At 41.5% G+C, this 17,224-nt stretch overlaps 1 protein-coding gene across 4 annotated transcripts in view; it reads left to right on the top strand.

The window, feature by feature from the left end:
• Positions 1-17,224, top strand: part of Kalrn (kalirin, RhoGEF kinase) — a 531,501-nt gene that overhangs the window by 383,480 nt on the left and 130,797 nt on the right. The window contains exon 34 of one of the 4 annotated variants that reach the window (XM_013019468.1): positions 7,281-8,729. The exons of 2 other annotated variants lie outside the window; for them this stretch is intronic. In XM_013019468.1, the coding sequence (XP_012874922.1) occupies positions 7,281-7,343 (63 nt within the window). In that variant the 3' untranslated portion in view covers positions 7,344-8,729. Of the gene's footprint in view, positions 1-7,280; positions 8,730-17,224 lie in introns of those variants that run through there. One more of the 4 variants, XM_013019469.1, reaches the window with a different exon arrangement.

Here is a 17,224-nt window from a genome sequence, read left to right as displayed (position 1 = left end):
TAATGAGTGCATCTCTTGTTGAGCATTGTTTCCCTCTCCTTTGTTCTTCTCCCATAGGCATCATTTCTTACACAGAGTGTTTTCAAATACTTAATATATGTTGCAGGTTTCTTTAATTTATTTTTAGTATCCTTAAATAGTTGTGGAAAGGGGTTTCAGTTCAACATGTCACTTTGTGAGTACAATGCATCTTGAACAATGTCACCCCTTTCACCCTCAGTATATTTTTTTCTTTCTTTCTTTCTTTTTGTCCGTTGTGGAGCTTGAACTCGGGGATGGGTGCTGTCCCTGCGCTCTTCAGCTCAAGGAGAGTGCTCTACTGCTTGAGCCACAGCACCACTTCCAGTTTTCGAGTGGTTTTTATTGGAGATAAGAGTCTTATGGCCTTTCCTGCCCGGACTGGCCTTGAACTGCGATCCTCAGATCTCAGCATCCTGAGTAGCTAGGATTACAGGTGTGAGCCACCGGCACCCGGCTCCTCCTTGGTATATTTCTGTGTGAAGGAAGAACAAGAACTAATGGACTTTTAAAAACATATTTTTGTGTTAGATTTTACTTAATACGTTATATGACATGCTAGAGTTAAATCCATGAAATATGTTACAAAAAGAAAATATATACATACTAGATTTGTCACTTAGCTGTCTGACACAAGTGGATTCAAGACCTAGGCAGGAAGTCTTTATATAATAACACCAAACAGCTGTGTGTCTCAAGCTTTAATTTTATACACAGTCCTTATAATCTTGACCTTGTGGTTGCTTGGCTTTCAAGTAGAAGAGAGAGTTCCTTCCAGGTGGGCTTTATTACCACAAAGGCTGTACTTTGTGAAGACAGAGCTGTAGAAGGAGGAACTCACTGAGGAACTAACTCTACCATCTCTCCTATTGCACTCTGCTGTACCGATCGCTTCCTGAAATTAAATAAACTGGTAGGAAATACTCAACAAATATTTGTTGGCTGAATAAAGAACAAGCAAATAAACAGGAAGCAATCTGTTTGACAGCTCTAGAAATTAAAACAAAATATAAGAAAGTAAAAAAGCTTCTGGTTTGGGAAGGCCAGTAGTGTTGAGCATTTGATGTTACTACTGAAGTAGAATTTACTATAGTAGCAGAAATATTGGGAGTGGGGATGAGGATATTCCAGATATATCAAACTGCAAGGATGAGGTGGGGAGGAAGGAGAATGTAGGGTACGTTTGGGGTGTAGAGAGTGAATTTGCCTGAGTAAAGCTCAGGGTTTGTGTGAGGGGCAGTGGGAAGGAGAATGTGCTAGATACTGAACACCTTCGGGAATGTCACTGCTGGGCAGTGTCCAGAAATGACTAAAGGGCTGTAGTGCAGTGGTTGTAGAACACCGTCATCTTCATCTTGATGCTTCGCTGTCCCTTCATTCCCTTATTCTTTCCCTCCACTCAAGAAGAGCCTGTCCTTAGCCTAGCACAGTACTGTGTATCTCTTTTCACACACACACACACACACACACACACCAGCCTCAGTGGTCAGCTTCTCCACTGTTCTCTCTTTCTTTGATGAACAGGAACCTCCTTTTCCTTGCTGGCATGCACTTATTTTTCCTTCATGCTCCCAGAGAGAACTGCCCCTGGACTTCTACTGATTCTGATTGCCCTGCTTCTTCTTTCGTTAAATCCTCCCCTCACCTTCAGCAGTAGTCTTTGTTGCTTCACTTGGACAAAACTCCAAGACACTGTCTCCAAAGAGACTTTACTCCTAACACTTTCATATTCATTTATTCACCACATTTTTCCTGAGTACCCACTACTTTCTAGTGTCTCAATATGAAAGATATATCTTGTTGTTAAATACAAAAGCAGAATATATGTGTGTATATATGTATGTACTTGTGTTTATGTTTCTACATATACATATATGTGTATGTTCATGCATATACACACATATGTATATGTGAAGGAAATATACCAAAATATAAAATATGGTTATTTCTGGTTGATGGCTTTTTCCAAATCTCTATGATAGGATAGAATGCTTTTATTAAAACAAAATCAGAAAGATGTTATTTTTTGGCTGGGCACTGGTGGCTTATGCCTATAATCCTAACTACTCAGTAGGTTGAGATATGGAGGCTTACAGTTCAAAGCCAGCTCCAGTTTTCAAAAACAGTTTGTACGACTCTATCTCCAAAAATAACCAGCAAAAATCTGCGCTGAAGTCATGGCTTAAGTGGTAGAGTGTCAGGCAAATAAGCAAGTAGAGAGAGTACAGTGCCCTGAGTTCTAAATCCAATACTGGCACGCATGCGCGCACGCACACACACACACACACACACACACACCCTAATAGGTGTCAATTTTGAAGAATATGAAGAAAAGAACACAGTTACTAGATGTCTGCTGTCATTTACCATCTACTGAACCATAATGCTTGGTAGGCAATACTTAACCTTGGTATCTTAAAGTTCAAGAAGAGTGGCAGATGGATCAAGTTTGTGAGCTGAGGAAAAGGAAACTTTGTCTGGTTGTGAAAGCCAGGAGCTTTGGACAAAGGAAAGGGGCAGGGAAAGGGAAAAGAAAAGAGGAAGGAAAGAGAAGGGAAAGGAAAAGAAAGGAAAATCAGAGGGCAGGGGAGGAGGAGGAACAGGGCCTGATAAGCCCTTCAGCCTTTCTTCTAAACTCAGCTGCTTAGGGCAAGGCAAGAGGAAGCCTGAAACATGCTTTCAAGTTCACAAAGAGATTTCGTGAAAGGATGTGCCACAGGAACAAGAGGAAGCATATTTCAAGTGTGGTTTCAGCTCTTAGATCCCCAAAGGGGCTTCCAGAGTGACTCTAGTGAGGGACACTTGGTCAAAAGGGGACAAGGGGCTCCTGGGAAAGAATTCAGTGACCACCACACAGGCAGCAAGGTTTCAGATATGCCACAGTCCAAAATGAAGTCAGATATCTCTCCTCCCCTCCCTACCCCCTTCCTCCTCAATCACAATCTTAGAACAGAGGAAAAGTTTTCTGGTAAATAGGATGTTTCCTTATTTTCTAAACTTGGAACAAAAACATTTCTATGAAGTAAATCTTTTCAAGGCTATCTGTCCCACACTTGTCTATGTCAAGTTCATCAGAGAGTTTATTATGTCCAGGGAGAAGTGGAAAGAAATAAACTGGAGGGCTTGAATATTGCTGTTTGTGGCTGGCCTCCAGATGCTGATGGTATTCTGAAAGTGGGAAGGCCTCTCTGAGACCTTACTGCACAGCACCATGTTGTTCTTTACCCATTTCCACCTTGCAGAAGGTGGGTGAAGAGGCCTGCATTGGCATGGGTAGTAAATACATATTAGATCCCAAAGAAGACCTTCAGGCTCAGTGGGATGTGTGAAAGAGCAAAAATGCAGTCACAAAACCATTCCTTGAAAAGAGCAGATCTGGAAATACATTGTGTGGTGTTGATGTCTTCTCTCTATGCACGATTCAATCTCTCTCCCACTGTGTACGTCAGTTTTTCATTCTGATGACTACATAAAGGAGAGCTGCCAGTCTAGGCTCTAGTTTGAAGCTTGCGGTAGAGAAAGGCTCTGGCAAACCAGTCAATATGGTATTTGCAGAGTTCCCTGTGTGTAATGGAGGAACACAGACAGCACAGCACATACAGCCCCCACCAAAGAGCAAAGTCTCCTCCCCACCTAGTGAGTCAGATACAGTCTTTTCCAAAACGGAGAGAGACATCACTGCTGTGGTTGTCAGGCAGAGGAACACACAGCCTGCCTGCCAGAAAGCCGGCAGCTGTCTCTCTGAGTAAACCCCCAACAGAAATGACACTCCTTCAAGGTAAGTATCATTCTCCTCATTTTGCAGATGACAGATTTTACAGGAAAATGTCAAGCAGAGAGGTTAAACAACTTACCCAGGATCACACAACCAGGAAGTGTAGAACTGGGTTTGAATCCAGGTCTTTCTGAGGTCCTATATACATACTCCATACATACTGTCCCCCACTGGCCAAGTCCAATAAAGGAAACCATTGAGTGATTCAGGTACAAACACACAAAGCAACCATTTCATGCAAATAATATAGTCTATAATTTCCTTCCCCTGATACAGCTGAATGAAACTCTCAATTTAAAGGCCAAGAACATTCTGCCTGTGCGTATTATCTTGCATATCAGTTGTTCCCTATTTACTGTGCCTAATGGAACATGGCAGGAATCAAAATGTACAGGAGACAGCTTCTTATGTCTTAGCCATGGGCATAGCAGGCATGTTCCCGCCTCCATGATTTCCTAATCCATCAGAATGAAACATTGTCAACACGTAGTCACATACTACATTGAGAACGCTGTTGGCGAAAGGCAGCTGAGATTTACTTACAAATCTGTTGTAAAACTGGTACCTCAAATTCTCTGTGAATGAAGAAAGGGTATAAATATCATATAATAAATATGTCCCCAACTTGTGGCTGCTTTTCATCTCACTGGATATCTAGTAGTATCACTTCAGTACCCAGTGACTATAAAATACCTCAATGTGGTTTAGAAAGCTCTTGTTGTGGGCCTAATAGGAGGATAGGGCCTTGTGTTAAGAACAAAACTCACATGTAAGGGCCTATGCCTGAATAGGGGAAGATAGGAAACCTCAATATACTCACCCCATTCCACCTCCCATAAAAGGAAGGTTGAGCAGGTCTGGTTAATAAAAGCCCCTGTCCTATCTAGAGGATCTCACTGAGTCTTGCCCCCTGTGGATGGTGCTAAACAAGTGCTCCTGGACAGCATTGTGGAGGCTGTAGAGGGTAGCCATGGATATTGCAAGTCAGGTTGTCTAGGGATGGTGTATGTAGAAGCCAGGACACAACAAAGGCCTCAGCATGAGAGACCATTCCAACCCTTAGAATTGCCAGGGAAATATTTCAAAAGTTGAATCCTTTGCTTTCCTAAAGAACCATAAATGCAAAGGTATAGGATATTTGGATATGGCATTTTTGTGTGAATTCTAAGCTGAGTGCTGTTGTTTATATAAGAAATACTTATAAGCATGTCAAAAAATACAAAGGTCTCTTGTCAAATCTCCACTTAAACTTTTTCTGCTAGTCTCTGCCTTACACAAAATTCTTAAAAATTTTTATCTCAATGAGATGAATAGCTGTCACTTAAAAATTAAGATTTACACAGTTGGGCATGATGGTGTACTTCTGTACTGTACTTCTGAGAGACTGGGGCAAGGATATCACAAATTCAAGACCTTCCTAAACTACTAGCAGACTATGTTAAGAGCTATGCATTGGTGGTAACCGCTCTTTTGGAATTACCATCTAGGCTCTATTAAGTATTGGCTTCCTGTGTACATATGCATGTGTTTTCTCAGAGTTTCAGCTTGCCTACAATGGGTTTATTTCATGGTGTCTCACATATCGAACTACCATCAAACCAACTGGCAGGTGAGCAGAGCCAATTAGAACCTAAAGTTTAAAAAGGTAAAAAGTTTTCAGCCAACCCTACATATAATGAAGTGATCCATACTACTTCAAGAGAGGTCCTCGGATACAAGGTAGATCTTTATGTGATAGATACTTTCCAAAGTCTTTGGAACAAACCATCGTACAAAGGTACAAATAACAGCATATGTTTCTCCCTTAGAAGAGGCACCCTGCACAGTTGTTTAAGATAGGTTTGGAGTTAAAGACACCTCACTTTAGAGCCCACCCACCTACACTTGCCAGTTGTATGATCCTGGGCAGGACCTCTCCAGGCTTCAGTCTGCAAAATAAGGGCAATGACATACCCAGCCCCCGAGGCTGTGACTCCAGTAGTATGACATGACATATGAGAATACTTAGCACTTTGCCTGGCACAGGCAATAATTTACTAACCATAAGAGATAGTAGATAAAGAGTAGAATGTCAGATTCACTATTTATTTAAAAAGAAAAACTAATAAATTCTGCCATTAAAATACACACATGGTAGATCTGATGACACATTTCTAAGTTAACCTGGGATTACCAGTGAATGATGGTGAGAGGGACTAGTTAATCAGGATTACTAATGCCACCCCCTTATCCATATTAGTGACTGTGATATTATGCCAAAGTATTTTTGCTTTGGTGCAAGTGAGCTCAGTGGATACTCAGGACTTGACCGTGAGTTGTCATATGTACATATGTACAGCCCTGGCTTTCTTCAGAATCTTTTCTCCCTTCTCTATCCTGGGCACCCTCTACCTTCAGTAGAACTCATGGTCACCACCATTTCAACTTGATGTTGAAGTGTTCTCTTTGGCTTAGTGAACAGTGTTTTAGCTTTTACTAGGAGAGCTTCAGATTGGACTCCTCATTTCTGTATGGCAGGTGGATGGAGTCTTTCACTTCATAGAGATGAGCTCTAGTCAAATGTGAGACCATACCCTGATTTATCCTGAACTTTTCTTTTACTTAGGAGCCATTGCTGTTGAAAATATTTCATTCCCCCAGTGGTTCTCGAAGTTAACTTTCCTTAAGGGGCTATCTTTTCTCAGAGAAACAATAGTTCCTTGTTTCACATGGCCCAATAGAGGCGGTATAAACTACACTGGAAGATACCAACTAGGTTGCTCCCACCTACTCTGTTACCCATCTGGTAATTCCTCTCATCCAGCCTTGCAATCTGCCCAAACCAACCACATGCCTTAGAAAAATCACAGATTACTGTATGTTATGGGCCCTGGTAACACTTGAAATCACAAATTTTAAACCTATTACTACCATTACTATACATTAATGAGTGACTTCTCTGTTTCTCCCAACAAAATGTTATAGCAAGGTTTATTGGTAGTTCATAGGACCTGAAAGGAGGTTAAGTAAGAAAATGTCAGAAAGGGGGTATGAAATAAACACTAATGACCAATGACGTTCAGCGCTACTGTTTACTGCATCCCTCTCTATACAGTACGTGGCTCTGCTCTGCCTATTTTTGTGTCTGGAACATTGGGAGGCCCCTGCAGGTTTGGCCCACAGAGGTCTTATGGATTGTAAGGATATGGAATTGAGTTGTAATACATTTAGCAAACAAGATGGGCAGCCAATGATCCTCATCTGGATCCTAGACCTGATTGGCTTCTTGTGAACTATGAGATCAAAGAACGTCTACCCAACTCTGCTTCCTCCTGACCCTCTTTGAAAGAATCATTGTGTTTTTCAGGTGCACTATACATTGGGTTACTAGTGCAACAGTAGGTTGCACTGATAAGTTAACTCTGTTTTCTGTAAAGGGCTATGGGATCTCAAGCAGATTTTTGCAAAGTCATATGCAAATCACAGAGCCCAGCCCTTTTCTTAACAGGATGGCAACCTTGTTCCTCGGTGGCACCTGGGACCTGGAGATCCTTTCTCCACTTACGTTTAGCGCGCAGCCTGGGACTTGTCCCTGCAGCTCACCGGGTTAGCCGTGGCACCGTTGGGACCTCCCACCAGGACTCCAATCACCCACCTCTCTTGAGACTGCTCTGGCAGGGCTGGTATGGGGTGCAGCCTTTGCTCAGAGGGCAACCTGTTCCAAGCAAAATCTGCCCACCTGGGCCATGGGCTCACCCCGGGCCTCCCTGCGTCTCTCCTGGGTGCAATTTGAGGTTGCTGAGCTTCTCTCCAAAGTCTAAAATGGTGGGGTAACGGGGACTTGACAGCCCCCGGGGCCCCATGTACTTTCCTCAGTTCCCAATCTGAATACCAGGGACCCACACATACATCCATCTCTTGCTGCTCCACAAGTCTGCAACACACACAAGTGGACAGGATAACTAGAAGGATGTATTTGTGGAGCTTTCCTCCAGATGGAATGCTTCTATGAACAGTGCCCTCCCCCCACAAATCCACAAAAGCCCATCATTCTACTCTAGCTTACCTTTCTAACTCCCTAAAAAAGAGGGAAGAAGAAAGGATGGCTCACGATAAGAGATGATGAGGGCTGGCCCTAAGCTTTCCCAAATATTGGCATTGGCCACCTCCCCAACAAATCTATTTGCTCCAGCCTCACCAGGATTGTCATGGTTTCCTCGCTCCTCTCTACCCTCATTCCCTCCAAGGTCTCTGGTGCAAATACCACCCTTCTAGCCTCCATTTTCTCCAAATGATCCTGTTGGGGGTAGGGGGAGTTTAGGAAGCTATGAGTGAAAATAATTGGCCAAACATTGATGATTATTGAAACTAGATGATGGGTTCATGGGTGTTCATTATACCATTCTCCTCACTTTGTATATGTCTGCAATTTTTCATAATAAAAAGAATTTTTAAAGTCCTCCAGCTTCCATAATACTCAAGAGAGAACCCCTAACCCCTGACAGTTTCACGGTTACCCCCCACCAAGGCAAAAGGCAGAGATGATTCCATTTCATATATACACTCATTTTCTAACCTTTTGAAAGGCCCCACTGCTTTATTTTCAGTAGACAAATCTTATTCTCAGAGGTCCTGATGTTGGGCTCACTTCCCAGACTGGGTGATGGGGAGGGCAGGGAAAGGGATCTTTTAAAGTTTACACTTCCATGTATCTCACAATCTCATTGTGAGGATGTGGCTTGTTCAGTGTTCTGAACTTTGTGAAGGATATGTGCTCTCGAAGCAAAGTGTCATTCTCTGGAATTGCACCTGGCTCAGGAAAGGACTGTCTTTGTACTTGAATTTAAATCCAATGGAGAACTTTAACATGGGCATTTGCATGACTGAGAATTGCTGCTGTCTTTTTTTCCATATGTCACTTTCTTGAATGTGTTCTAATAAAATGATTCTAAAGCAGGCTGTTGATATATAGTGATTTATAAATACTTTCTGTTGAGCACTGAGGTCCATTTAAATCTCTGCCAAGAATCACCTCATCCCACTTTCCAGAAAGATCTGTCAAGCTGGGGACAGATGCATAGAGGGTGCATCTGGCATAATGGTGGCACCACTGCAATTGCCATCACTAATAAGGATCTAAGAACCACAGCAAGTTTGTCTTCTGGTTGCTTGGCAACAGAATTTGTTTTCTAGAATGAAAATGATTATAGTAGATGATTGTGGTGGGGGAAGGGCAAGAACAGGAGTATAATTCACTCTACCAGGAAGGGAAGGCAGTAGGAAGGAAGATTACAGTTCAAAGAGAGACAAAAATAACCAAAAAGAGAAGGGTCATGTTCAAACTTGTTCTGCACAGTGATAAGTCTCAGCACCTTCAAGTGGTAATTTTTTATTTTCAGAATTATACCTTTTGATATCATCCATTTCAGGTTATAAATCTCATTAGGCAAATTGATGTATTTCTATAGGTAGCTATTTCGAGCAACACTTTTCCTTTTGTGCATATGTGTGCCAGTATGGGGCTTGAACTCAGGGTGCTGTTCCCTAATTTTTTTCACTCAAGGCTAGCACTCTGCCACTTGAGCCAAACCTCCACTCTTGAGTTTTTGGTGGCTAATTGGAGATAGGATTCTCATAGACTTTCCTGCTCATGCTGGCTTCAAACCACATCATCAGAGCTCAAGCCTCCTGAGTAACTAAGATTACAAGCATGAGCCACCAGCACCTGTCTCAAGCAACACTTTTTATCCTTGTACTTGTGTCCTTCTAGCAAAGCAAGAGAGCTCCCAGGAGCTAGTAACAGACTTGAGTCAGTTCTTTGATAAAGGAAGCATTGTGAGAAGTTTCCTGACCTAGAAACTTTATGAAGGAGAAGAGAAGATAGAACCATTTCCTAAGCACCTTTCTCATGTAAGATACTAGGAAGACACTTGATAGACCCCTATAATTTTCATTGCAGAAATGCAGACAGTATTATCTTTATTTTTCCAAATGACAAGGTTGAAGCTAAGAAAAATAAATGACACTTACGCTGCTAGGAAATAGCAGGTCTGGGATTTGAATTCAGGTCTGTCCTCTCCAATCTACCGGGCAGCTGGCCAGGTAGCCATCCTGGGCCCTCCTTTGTCCCCTTCCCACTGGGTCCACCTCAGTGAGCAGTGCAGCTTCTCTGTGTCCTCAGGGTGCAGACTAGCAATTCTGCTCTTCCTTCTTCTCTGTTCGGGGAGTTCTTCCAGGCCTGAGTCTTGCAACACACAGCCATATACTTGTGACTTGCTTATGTAGAACACAGGCCAGTGAGGCTGAAATCACCAGTTTATTTTCATAGTGATTTATCAGGTGTCTCCACATGCTGGGCATTGTTAATATAGTAGGTGAACAAACAGTCCCTGATTGATGGAGCTTACTAGTAGTAGAGGAGATAGGCATTAGTTGCCAAGTAGACACATGAATAGCTATATAAAATAACAAATAGAAGGAGGCTTGAGAGCATTAAGATGACATCAAGACCCAGAAATGCTGTTTGCCAGGGACTATATAGCAAGTTTGGGGAAGAATAAGAACTGGAACTCAGAACTTCTGGCTTTTATTCTTATCCTGTTTTCCCTATTTGTCCTGCCATGCTGTTGCCACAGCTGCAGACTACCCCCAGCCCCAGCCAGCCTTATGGACACTACCCCATTCCTAGCAAAACCCAAGGAGGACATTTTGAAATGAGAGCCATGTGGTTAGATAAATCTCTGAGGATGTTTGAGACTTAACCTAAATCCCAAAGTAGGAAGAAAGAGGCAAATCTCCATATTCTAGTGACACTGTCTAATAAAGAGTTGTACCGGGGCTTTGGTGTTTTGGTATGGTTCCAAAATTTTACCATCTTCAAGATCCTTCAGTCACTCATTCACTCATTACTTCAACAAAAATTTATTAAGTGCATACTAAGTACCAGGCACAGTTCTCAGAGCTAGGGACATTGTGAACACATTCTCACTGGGAGAGACAGACAATGATAAAAGAAATACAGCACATTCGAAGGTGAAAAATGCTACAAAGAAAAATAAATCAAGCATAAAAGGTCAACATATCAACAGTAGGGATGCACTTTTAAGTATAGTGGTTGGGGGGAAAAGATCTCCCTAAAGATGGGAAGAAAGACTATTAGGTAATAGATAGATAGGCATATAAATGCTCTGCATAAGTCCTTCTACCCACTTCCCCCTCTTGATCTACTAACCAATTGGTCAGTAAGATATGTGTCATAATTGGATTTACAGATTAAGTAATCAAGAGACAAAAGAAGTTATGTAGCTTCCCGTGGGCCATCAAGGATAAGAATCCCATGGTGTTGTCCCAGTCCTGCAGTTCTTCTCCCTTGCCCTTCTTAGGGCCTCTAATCCTGGGATGTTGAGATCCTAGACATATAGTTACTATTTGCCTTATGCTCTGTTCAAAATCCCCCTTGCTTCAAGGTTATCCACATGAGTGATTAACTGTGGCCACCATTAGGCCCCACAGGAGTTTGCTGTGCCGTAAATACATTTCTCCTCTTCTACCAGGTATTACACAGTGAAAATGCTCACTCATTTTATTATTAGTCTAAGCCAGAACTAATCATTATGAAAACAAACCTGCTGGGGAAAAGCACACATAATACTTTCCAAAGACAAATAGAAATGACATTTTGATTATATGTACCATTGCTTCCATTCTATTAGTAGAGATAATTGAAAGTTTTCTGTATCACTAAAACACACAACAAAATGAGAGTGGATTTTGTTAAATCTGGATGATAAATCGCATTCTCAGATATTTAAATAATCTCCTCCCCCCAAAAAAAAAGTGGAAATGAAGGATAAAATCCCCTTTCCTAGGACTAGCTCTCTGGTCATTTCCTTTACTCCTGGGCTGACTTCTCATGGTGAGACAGTGGTGTCCCCCATTGACCTTCATGGAGAATGATTCTATTAGTCATATGCAGTGTCTCCCTTCAGCTTCCACGTGGTCCTTGACTATCCAGGAACCCAGGGTTTCAGAAGTTTAATTTCTACAACTTTTCTCATGTGTTTTCTAACCCTCCGATCTTCTCACACAATCCTCTCACCTATATTGCCACTGGGACCAGTAATGCATTCAATAAGCATTCCATTAACCACCTCCTAAGCGTCAGTCCCTAGAAGCACCATTGACTAGATTACAAAAAATGAATTAAAAACAATCCAATCCTCAAAGCATATAATAGAGCTGTTTTCCAAATCACATAGAATACTCAGTGTTCAGGTATAGTCTAGATGTAGGTCATAGTCCCATGGGAGCTGCTCCTTGCGTTCATTCTCTGTACTCAATGTATGCCCAAAATAGCTACATAAAACAGGATCCATTGGGAAAAAATGACCTGGGAAAGAGAAAGGTGATAGAGGAAAGAAACTTGAGTCTGACACACTGGGCACACACAGAGCTAGGCAAATGTTGACAACCCAGAAATATTGTAAGCAAGGAACAACCTAGGACCACATATTGCTGAATATATTCCACATGTGGACCATGGAAACTGATCATGTAACCTTGAAGGATTAGAAAATCCCCGTTGCTGAAAGATCCAGTGTGCTTGCCGACTTTTCAACTCCAAAGTATACTGAGAAACTGTTCTTGTAAGGACATTTTTTAAAATAATATGTTTACTGACTTTTTAACTCCAAAGTATACTGACAAACTGTTCTAAGAACATTTTTTAAAAGAATATGTGTTTGCTAACTTATAGACTCCAATGTATACTAAGAAAATACTCTTCAGAATAAAAGAGAGAAAATACTGTTTTCAGAAAAAAAAATACGTTGGATCATGGAAGACAATTGGACGTAGAGGATTCAATTAGTTAGTTTAATCAGCCTCAAGTTCATGGGAGGAGATTCAGACCATGAGCTGGCAATGAGAGTGTAGGTGAGTATAAGTGCAAGCCAATAAGGATTTTATGAGGACATACACTCATTCAATAATTTCTAAATTCGTAATCTAAAAGGGAAGATTGCAGCAGGAAGTGAAGGATGAGACTGTAGTTCTGGTGGCCTCTGATATACCTTCTTTGTTTCTGTCCATATTGGGCCAGAAGAATGTGATGCAGCTCTGTCTCTCACACCACAGAGGGGCTGCCAGGCTGTAATACCACTCTTCTTTAGGCTGGACTTTGTGACTAATACAATCCCAAGTCAAGGGTTCAGGGCACACACACCATTACTCCTCAGATCTGACCTTTGAAACCTGTTTCTACCAGCTCTGCAAACATGTCCTAGCCCTTAAGGGAGTTTTTCAGCACAGGTGTTATACCTAGGTTTTGCAGTGACCATCAAAGGAACCAGTGGTGTGATAATACAGCCATGTGTACATGCCATAGGTGGATTTGGTCATGATTAGAGGTAGCCACAGGAAGAACATAGAGGCTTGGAAATAGCAGTGATGGGGGGCAGGGAGCTTCTGTGTATCTTCCTTTGAGTGTCTGGGATAGTAGAATGAGTGATAATCTGTTTGAAAGGGTGTCTCGTCTTGTGGCCTGTTAATGCTGACCTTTTAATGGTCCTCACTCTCAAATGCAATGGAGAGTTTTCAGGTGTAGCTGTGCTGACTTCTGCTGGTGATTAGGACATACATTGTGGTGATGTGGTGAAGAATGTACCAGAGTGAGGTGGAGATTAAAATATAGTTGATGTAGAATGAGACAACTTCATGTGATATTGGTGTGGCAGTCACTCTGAGAGTAGCCTATCAGTATGGCACATCCATGTTTCTCTGGTGTCTCACAGATTCCTGAAGATTTACATGGGTACCTTGACCTTGAGAGGAATTGGGGATAAAATGGATTCCTTTATGGTCAACTGGATACTAGCAATGGAAGGAGGAGGCTTTATACTTCTCTGGGTTCTCAGTAAAGATTCTGACACATTGCTTTGAGGGGTGGTATTTCTGGAACTATCTAACCAGCAAAATTGTTGGTGAGCCATGGATTATAACCCTCAAAACCAGGCTATCACAAATGGCCTAAATACAGACAGTCTTAGAGATAGAATAAGTTATTAAGGAGGAGGGCCCTTTCAGGGACCATTTAAATGGTTGGTATTACAGAGCAAATGTGGCAGCATTTCAGCTTACTAGAGCAGAAGGCTATTTGCAGGGTCAGACATCCGCACAGCCTTCTAGGAGAGGTTTATCATACCACCGCTACCCTGGATCTCTGGCTCTGAGGAATGAATGGCGGCTCTGGCCACTAAGTTTGATGGGTGCAGACTTGACTGCTTAGACCATCATCTCAACCAGTTGTATATCATGATCTAAGACCTCAAGAAATCTTCGTCATTGATGAAATATATTGTAACAATGTGCTAGGAGCCAACTGGGGTAGAGTGTGAAGGGTTTGAGATTATGACAGCATAATAATGACATTGGTTCAAGTTTGAGTAAAGGTTTGACAAGGATTGTACCCAGAATAATATTATGATTTAGATTTTGGCAAATCCCCCAATATCAAGAGATTATGGGAGGGCTACAGGTATGGCTCAGTGGTATGGAGTCACCCTAGCAAGCACAAGTCCCTGAATTCAAATCCTAGTAGTATCACAAGAGAAAGAGGTGGGGCAGGTGGAAGGGAAGGAGAGAAGGCAAGTGGGAGGAAGAGAGAGAAAGACAGAGACAGACAATGAAAATGGTTGAAAGAATCTGTGGTCAGTGAGGGGTCATCTGTCTACAAAAATAAGAGAATGACTGATAATTCCTGACTCTCAAAAAGTAATAGGTATCTGCCATGTTTATTTATTTATCCAACAAATATCCATTGAATACCTACAATATTCTAAACAGCAAAAACAAGCCTCCGTACCAAAACTAAAACCAAAAAACCATAAGAATTCCTAACTTTATAGAGACTCTATTCCCGTGGGAATACAGGCAGTTAGATCAAATGATGTAGGTGATGACACGCTCTATGCAGAGAAATGATGCGAGTAGAGGCATCCAGTGTAGGAATAGGAGAGGGAGGAAAGACCTGAGATCTGTTGACTGATGCTGGGAGGTATCTAGGGCTGAAGAAACTACCCCAAGGGTCTCAAGGCAGGTAGTGATGAGGAGACTGAGCGTGTTGGGAGGAGAATGATGAATGCGGGTTTTCTAGAAGCCATGCAAGGTTTTAGAAATCTCTTTTCATTACTGTCCTCCCAACATTATGAAGACTTAGAGATGGGCAGTTTTACCTAGGAAAGCTAGGGATGTCACTCTTCACTAGCATCCATAAAGCAATGGGCTCCATCCACAGCACTATTAAAAAGAGAAAACAAAAGAAAGAAAAGAAAAGAAAAAAAAACTATGGGGTACAGGCGGGAGCTCTCAGGTAAGGGAACCTTCAGTTTTCTTACTCCTATGGAAGCCTAGAGGATGTCCAGGAATGTGCCTGCAAGTGAGTTCTGGTCCCCACCAAGAATCAAGGTGCACCTCTTTGATATGACTCTGCTCTAGGTGAGAAGGATCTGGATTTTTGCAAAGTGAGGAGGACTTCCTCTATGGTGTGATTTTCATCCCTCCAGTTCAAGAGGTGATATTCTTGAAAATAAATCAAAGGTTAATACAAGTTCTATATGAATATGAAAACTAAGAACTCATGGAAAGTACAAATTATACATCTCTGGAAGCTCCAAAGGTCCATGCAGATTCTGAGCAGTTTGGTAAACTAGTTGTTTTGTCCTTCATAGGTTTACATTAATTCCCTTTTGGTTACGTTCCCTGACTCCCAGCAGACTGCACGGAGCCTCCAAGCTTGCTTGATGAATGTTTAACAGCAGCACAAAGCAGTTTCCAGCCATAGCTATTCAGAGACAGACCCTAATCACCAGGACAAAGATAAAGTCCATTTTGTTTTACTCTATAAATAGGTACAAAAATTCAGGCTAGAGTCTTAAGATTATAATTCATGTAGAATCTGTTTCTCAGGCCCAGTAATAGATATGTTCAGCCTTGACTTAAGTCACTGATATCAGGAATGCAGCTCACTCATAGTGGTAAAAATGTAGCTACCTCTTTTCCTCTTCCTAAAACCTACCTAGGACACATTAGGCTCATGCAGGTTTGGTGTTAAGGTAAATATGGCTCTCAAAAAAGACAAGCTTTTGAGGTTGAAACCAAATGTGGGATGAGCTTAGAGTACACTCAGATCCTCTCCTTCATGGTGTAAAAGGTACCATCCAATGCTCAGAGATAAGGTTAAGCTGTGTCTCGAGAGACTCATTATAATACTAAGTACAAGAGGTTATCCTTAATAGGTTTGGTCAACCCAGATCTATGACATTGATCAGCTATTACTCAGCTGCAGGGGACAAGTCCATCCTAGTTCAGGTCCTTGTACAGGAACCAAATGATGTAATAGCAAACAAAGTCACATTCTCTTGTGGTATGGGGAATTGAATGTGACATTCGGTTATTTTCTATTTTCTTGGATTAATGCATATGTTCAAGCAAGAGTATCCTAACCATATCCAGTACAGATCAATCATTTTTTGGCTTATCCCTATAAATTTTTTTCATTTCAAACATGACTCAATCTTATGACTCATCTATAGAGTGCAAAATCTTTTGAACTTACATGTAGATGCAAATCATTACCTGGGTAAAGGATTAGTACAGTATTATGGGATCCATTTCAGATCATAATAGTAAGTAGATTCTTATTCCCACAGTGCAAGTTCTGTGGGGACAGGGATTCATGGCTCCTTTTCTTATTACTGTATTCCCAGTGTCTCTACTAATGCCTAATATGCTGTAGGTATAAAGAGTGCAGACATACAGAGAAAAACTTCTGCATCATCATTACAAGAAGATTAGTAGCTAAGCACCTGTTTACCACAGAGGAGTAAGAAAGATTCTGCAAAATAACATCCTACATGGAAAAAGCAGGCAGTTCACTTCTTGAGTTCAGACAATGTAAGAGTAGAAGCCAGGTTTAATGCACAATCTGAGAGACAAAGCTTAATCCAGGATAAATTGAGAGGGAAAATTAAGAGCTAGTGGAAAGCTCCAACCAAAGGACCCACAGTCAAAGGAGCAAGGGGACAGTAAAAGCTCAGGTACAATTGAGGAAACTAGTGTGGTTTGACCAGTAATAGAAAACTCTGCTAAATTCTAACTCCTTCTTTCAGCACACTTTTTGTTCTGTTACCCACTTTCAAGTTTTTAAAAGTACCACTTGACTCCTAGGGTTTTGTGATGATTTCTATTTACATATGGCAAATGGGAACACTGAAAAAGTAAAAGCACCAGGGACTAGAAGCAATGGACAGTAAAACAAACCCAACAGAGCACACATCCAAAAAGAAAGAAAGAAACAACTGTTATGAGATGTCATATTTGAAAAATGTCTGTCCTTTTGGTTTGCTTCACTGAATTGGTTACCAATGAGAAGGACTTGGACTCCAAAGATAGTAC

Source organism: Dipodomys ordii, unplaced genomic scaffold, assembly GCF_000151885.1.
Source record: "Dipodomys ordii isolate 6190 unplaced genomic scaffold, Dord_2.0 Scaffold45, whole genome shotgun sequence".
Classification (NCBI taxonomy): domain Eukaryota; kingdom Metazoa; phylum Chordata; class Mammalia; order Rodentia; family Heteromyidae; genus Dipodomys; species Dipodomys ordii.
Note: the sequence above shows the minus strand (reverse complement) of the source record. Positions and strands in the feature narration are given on the sequence as shown.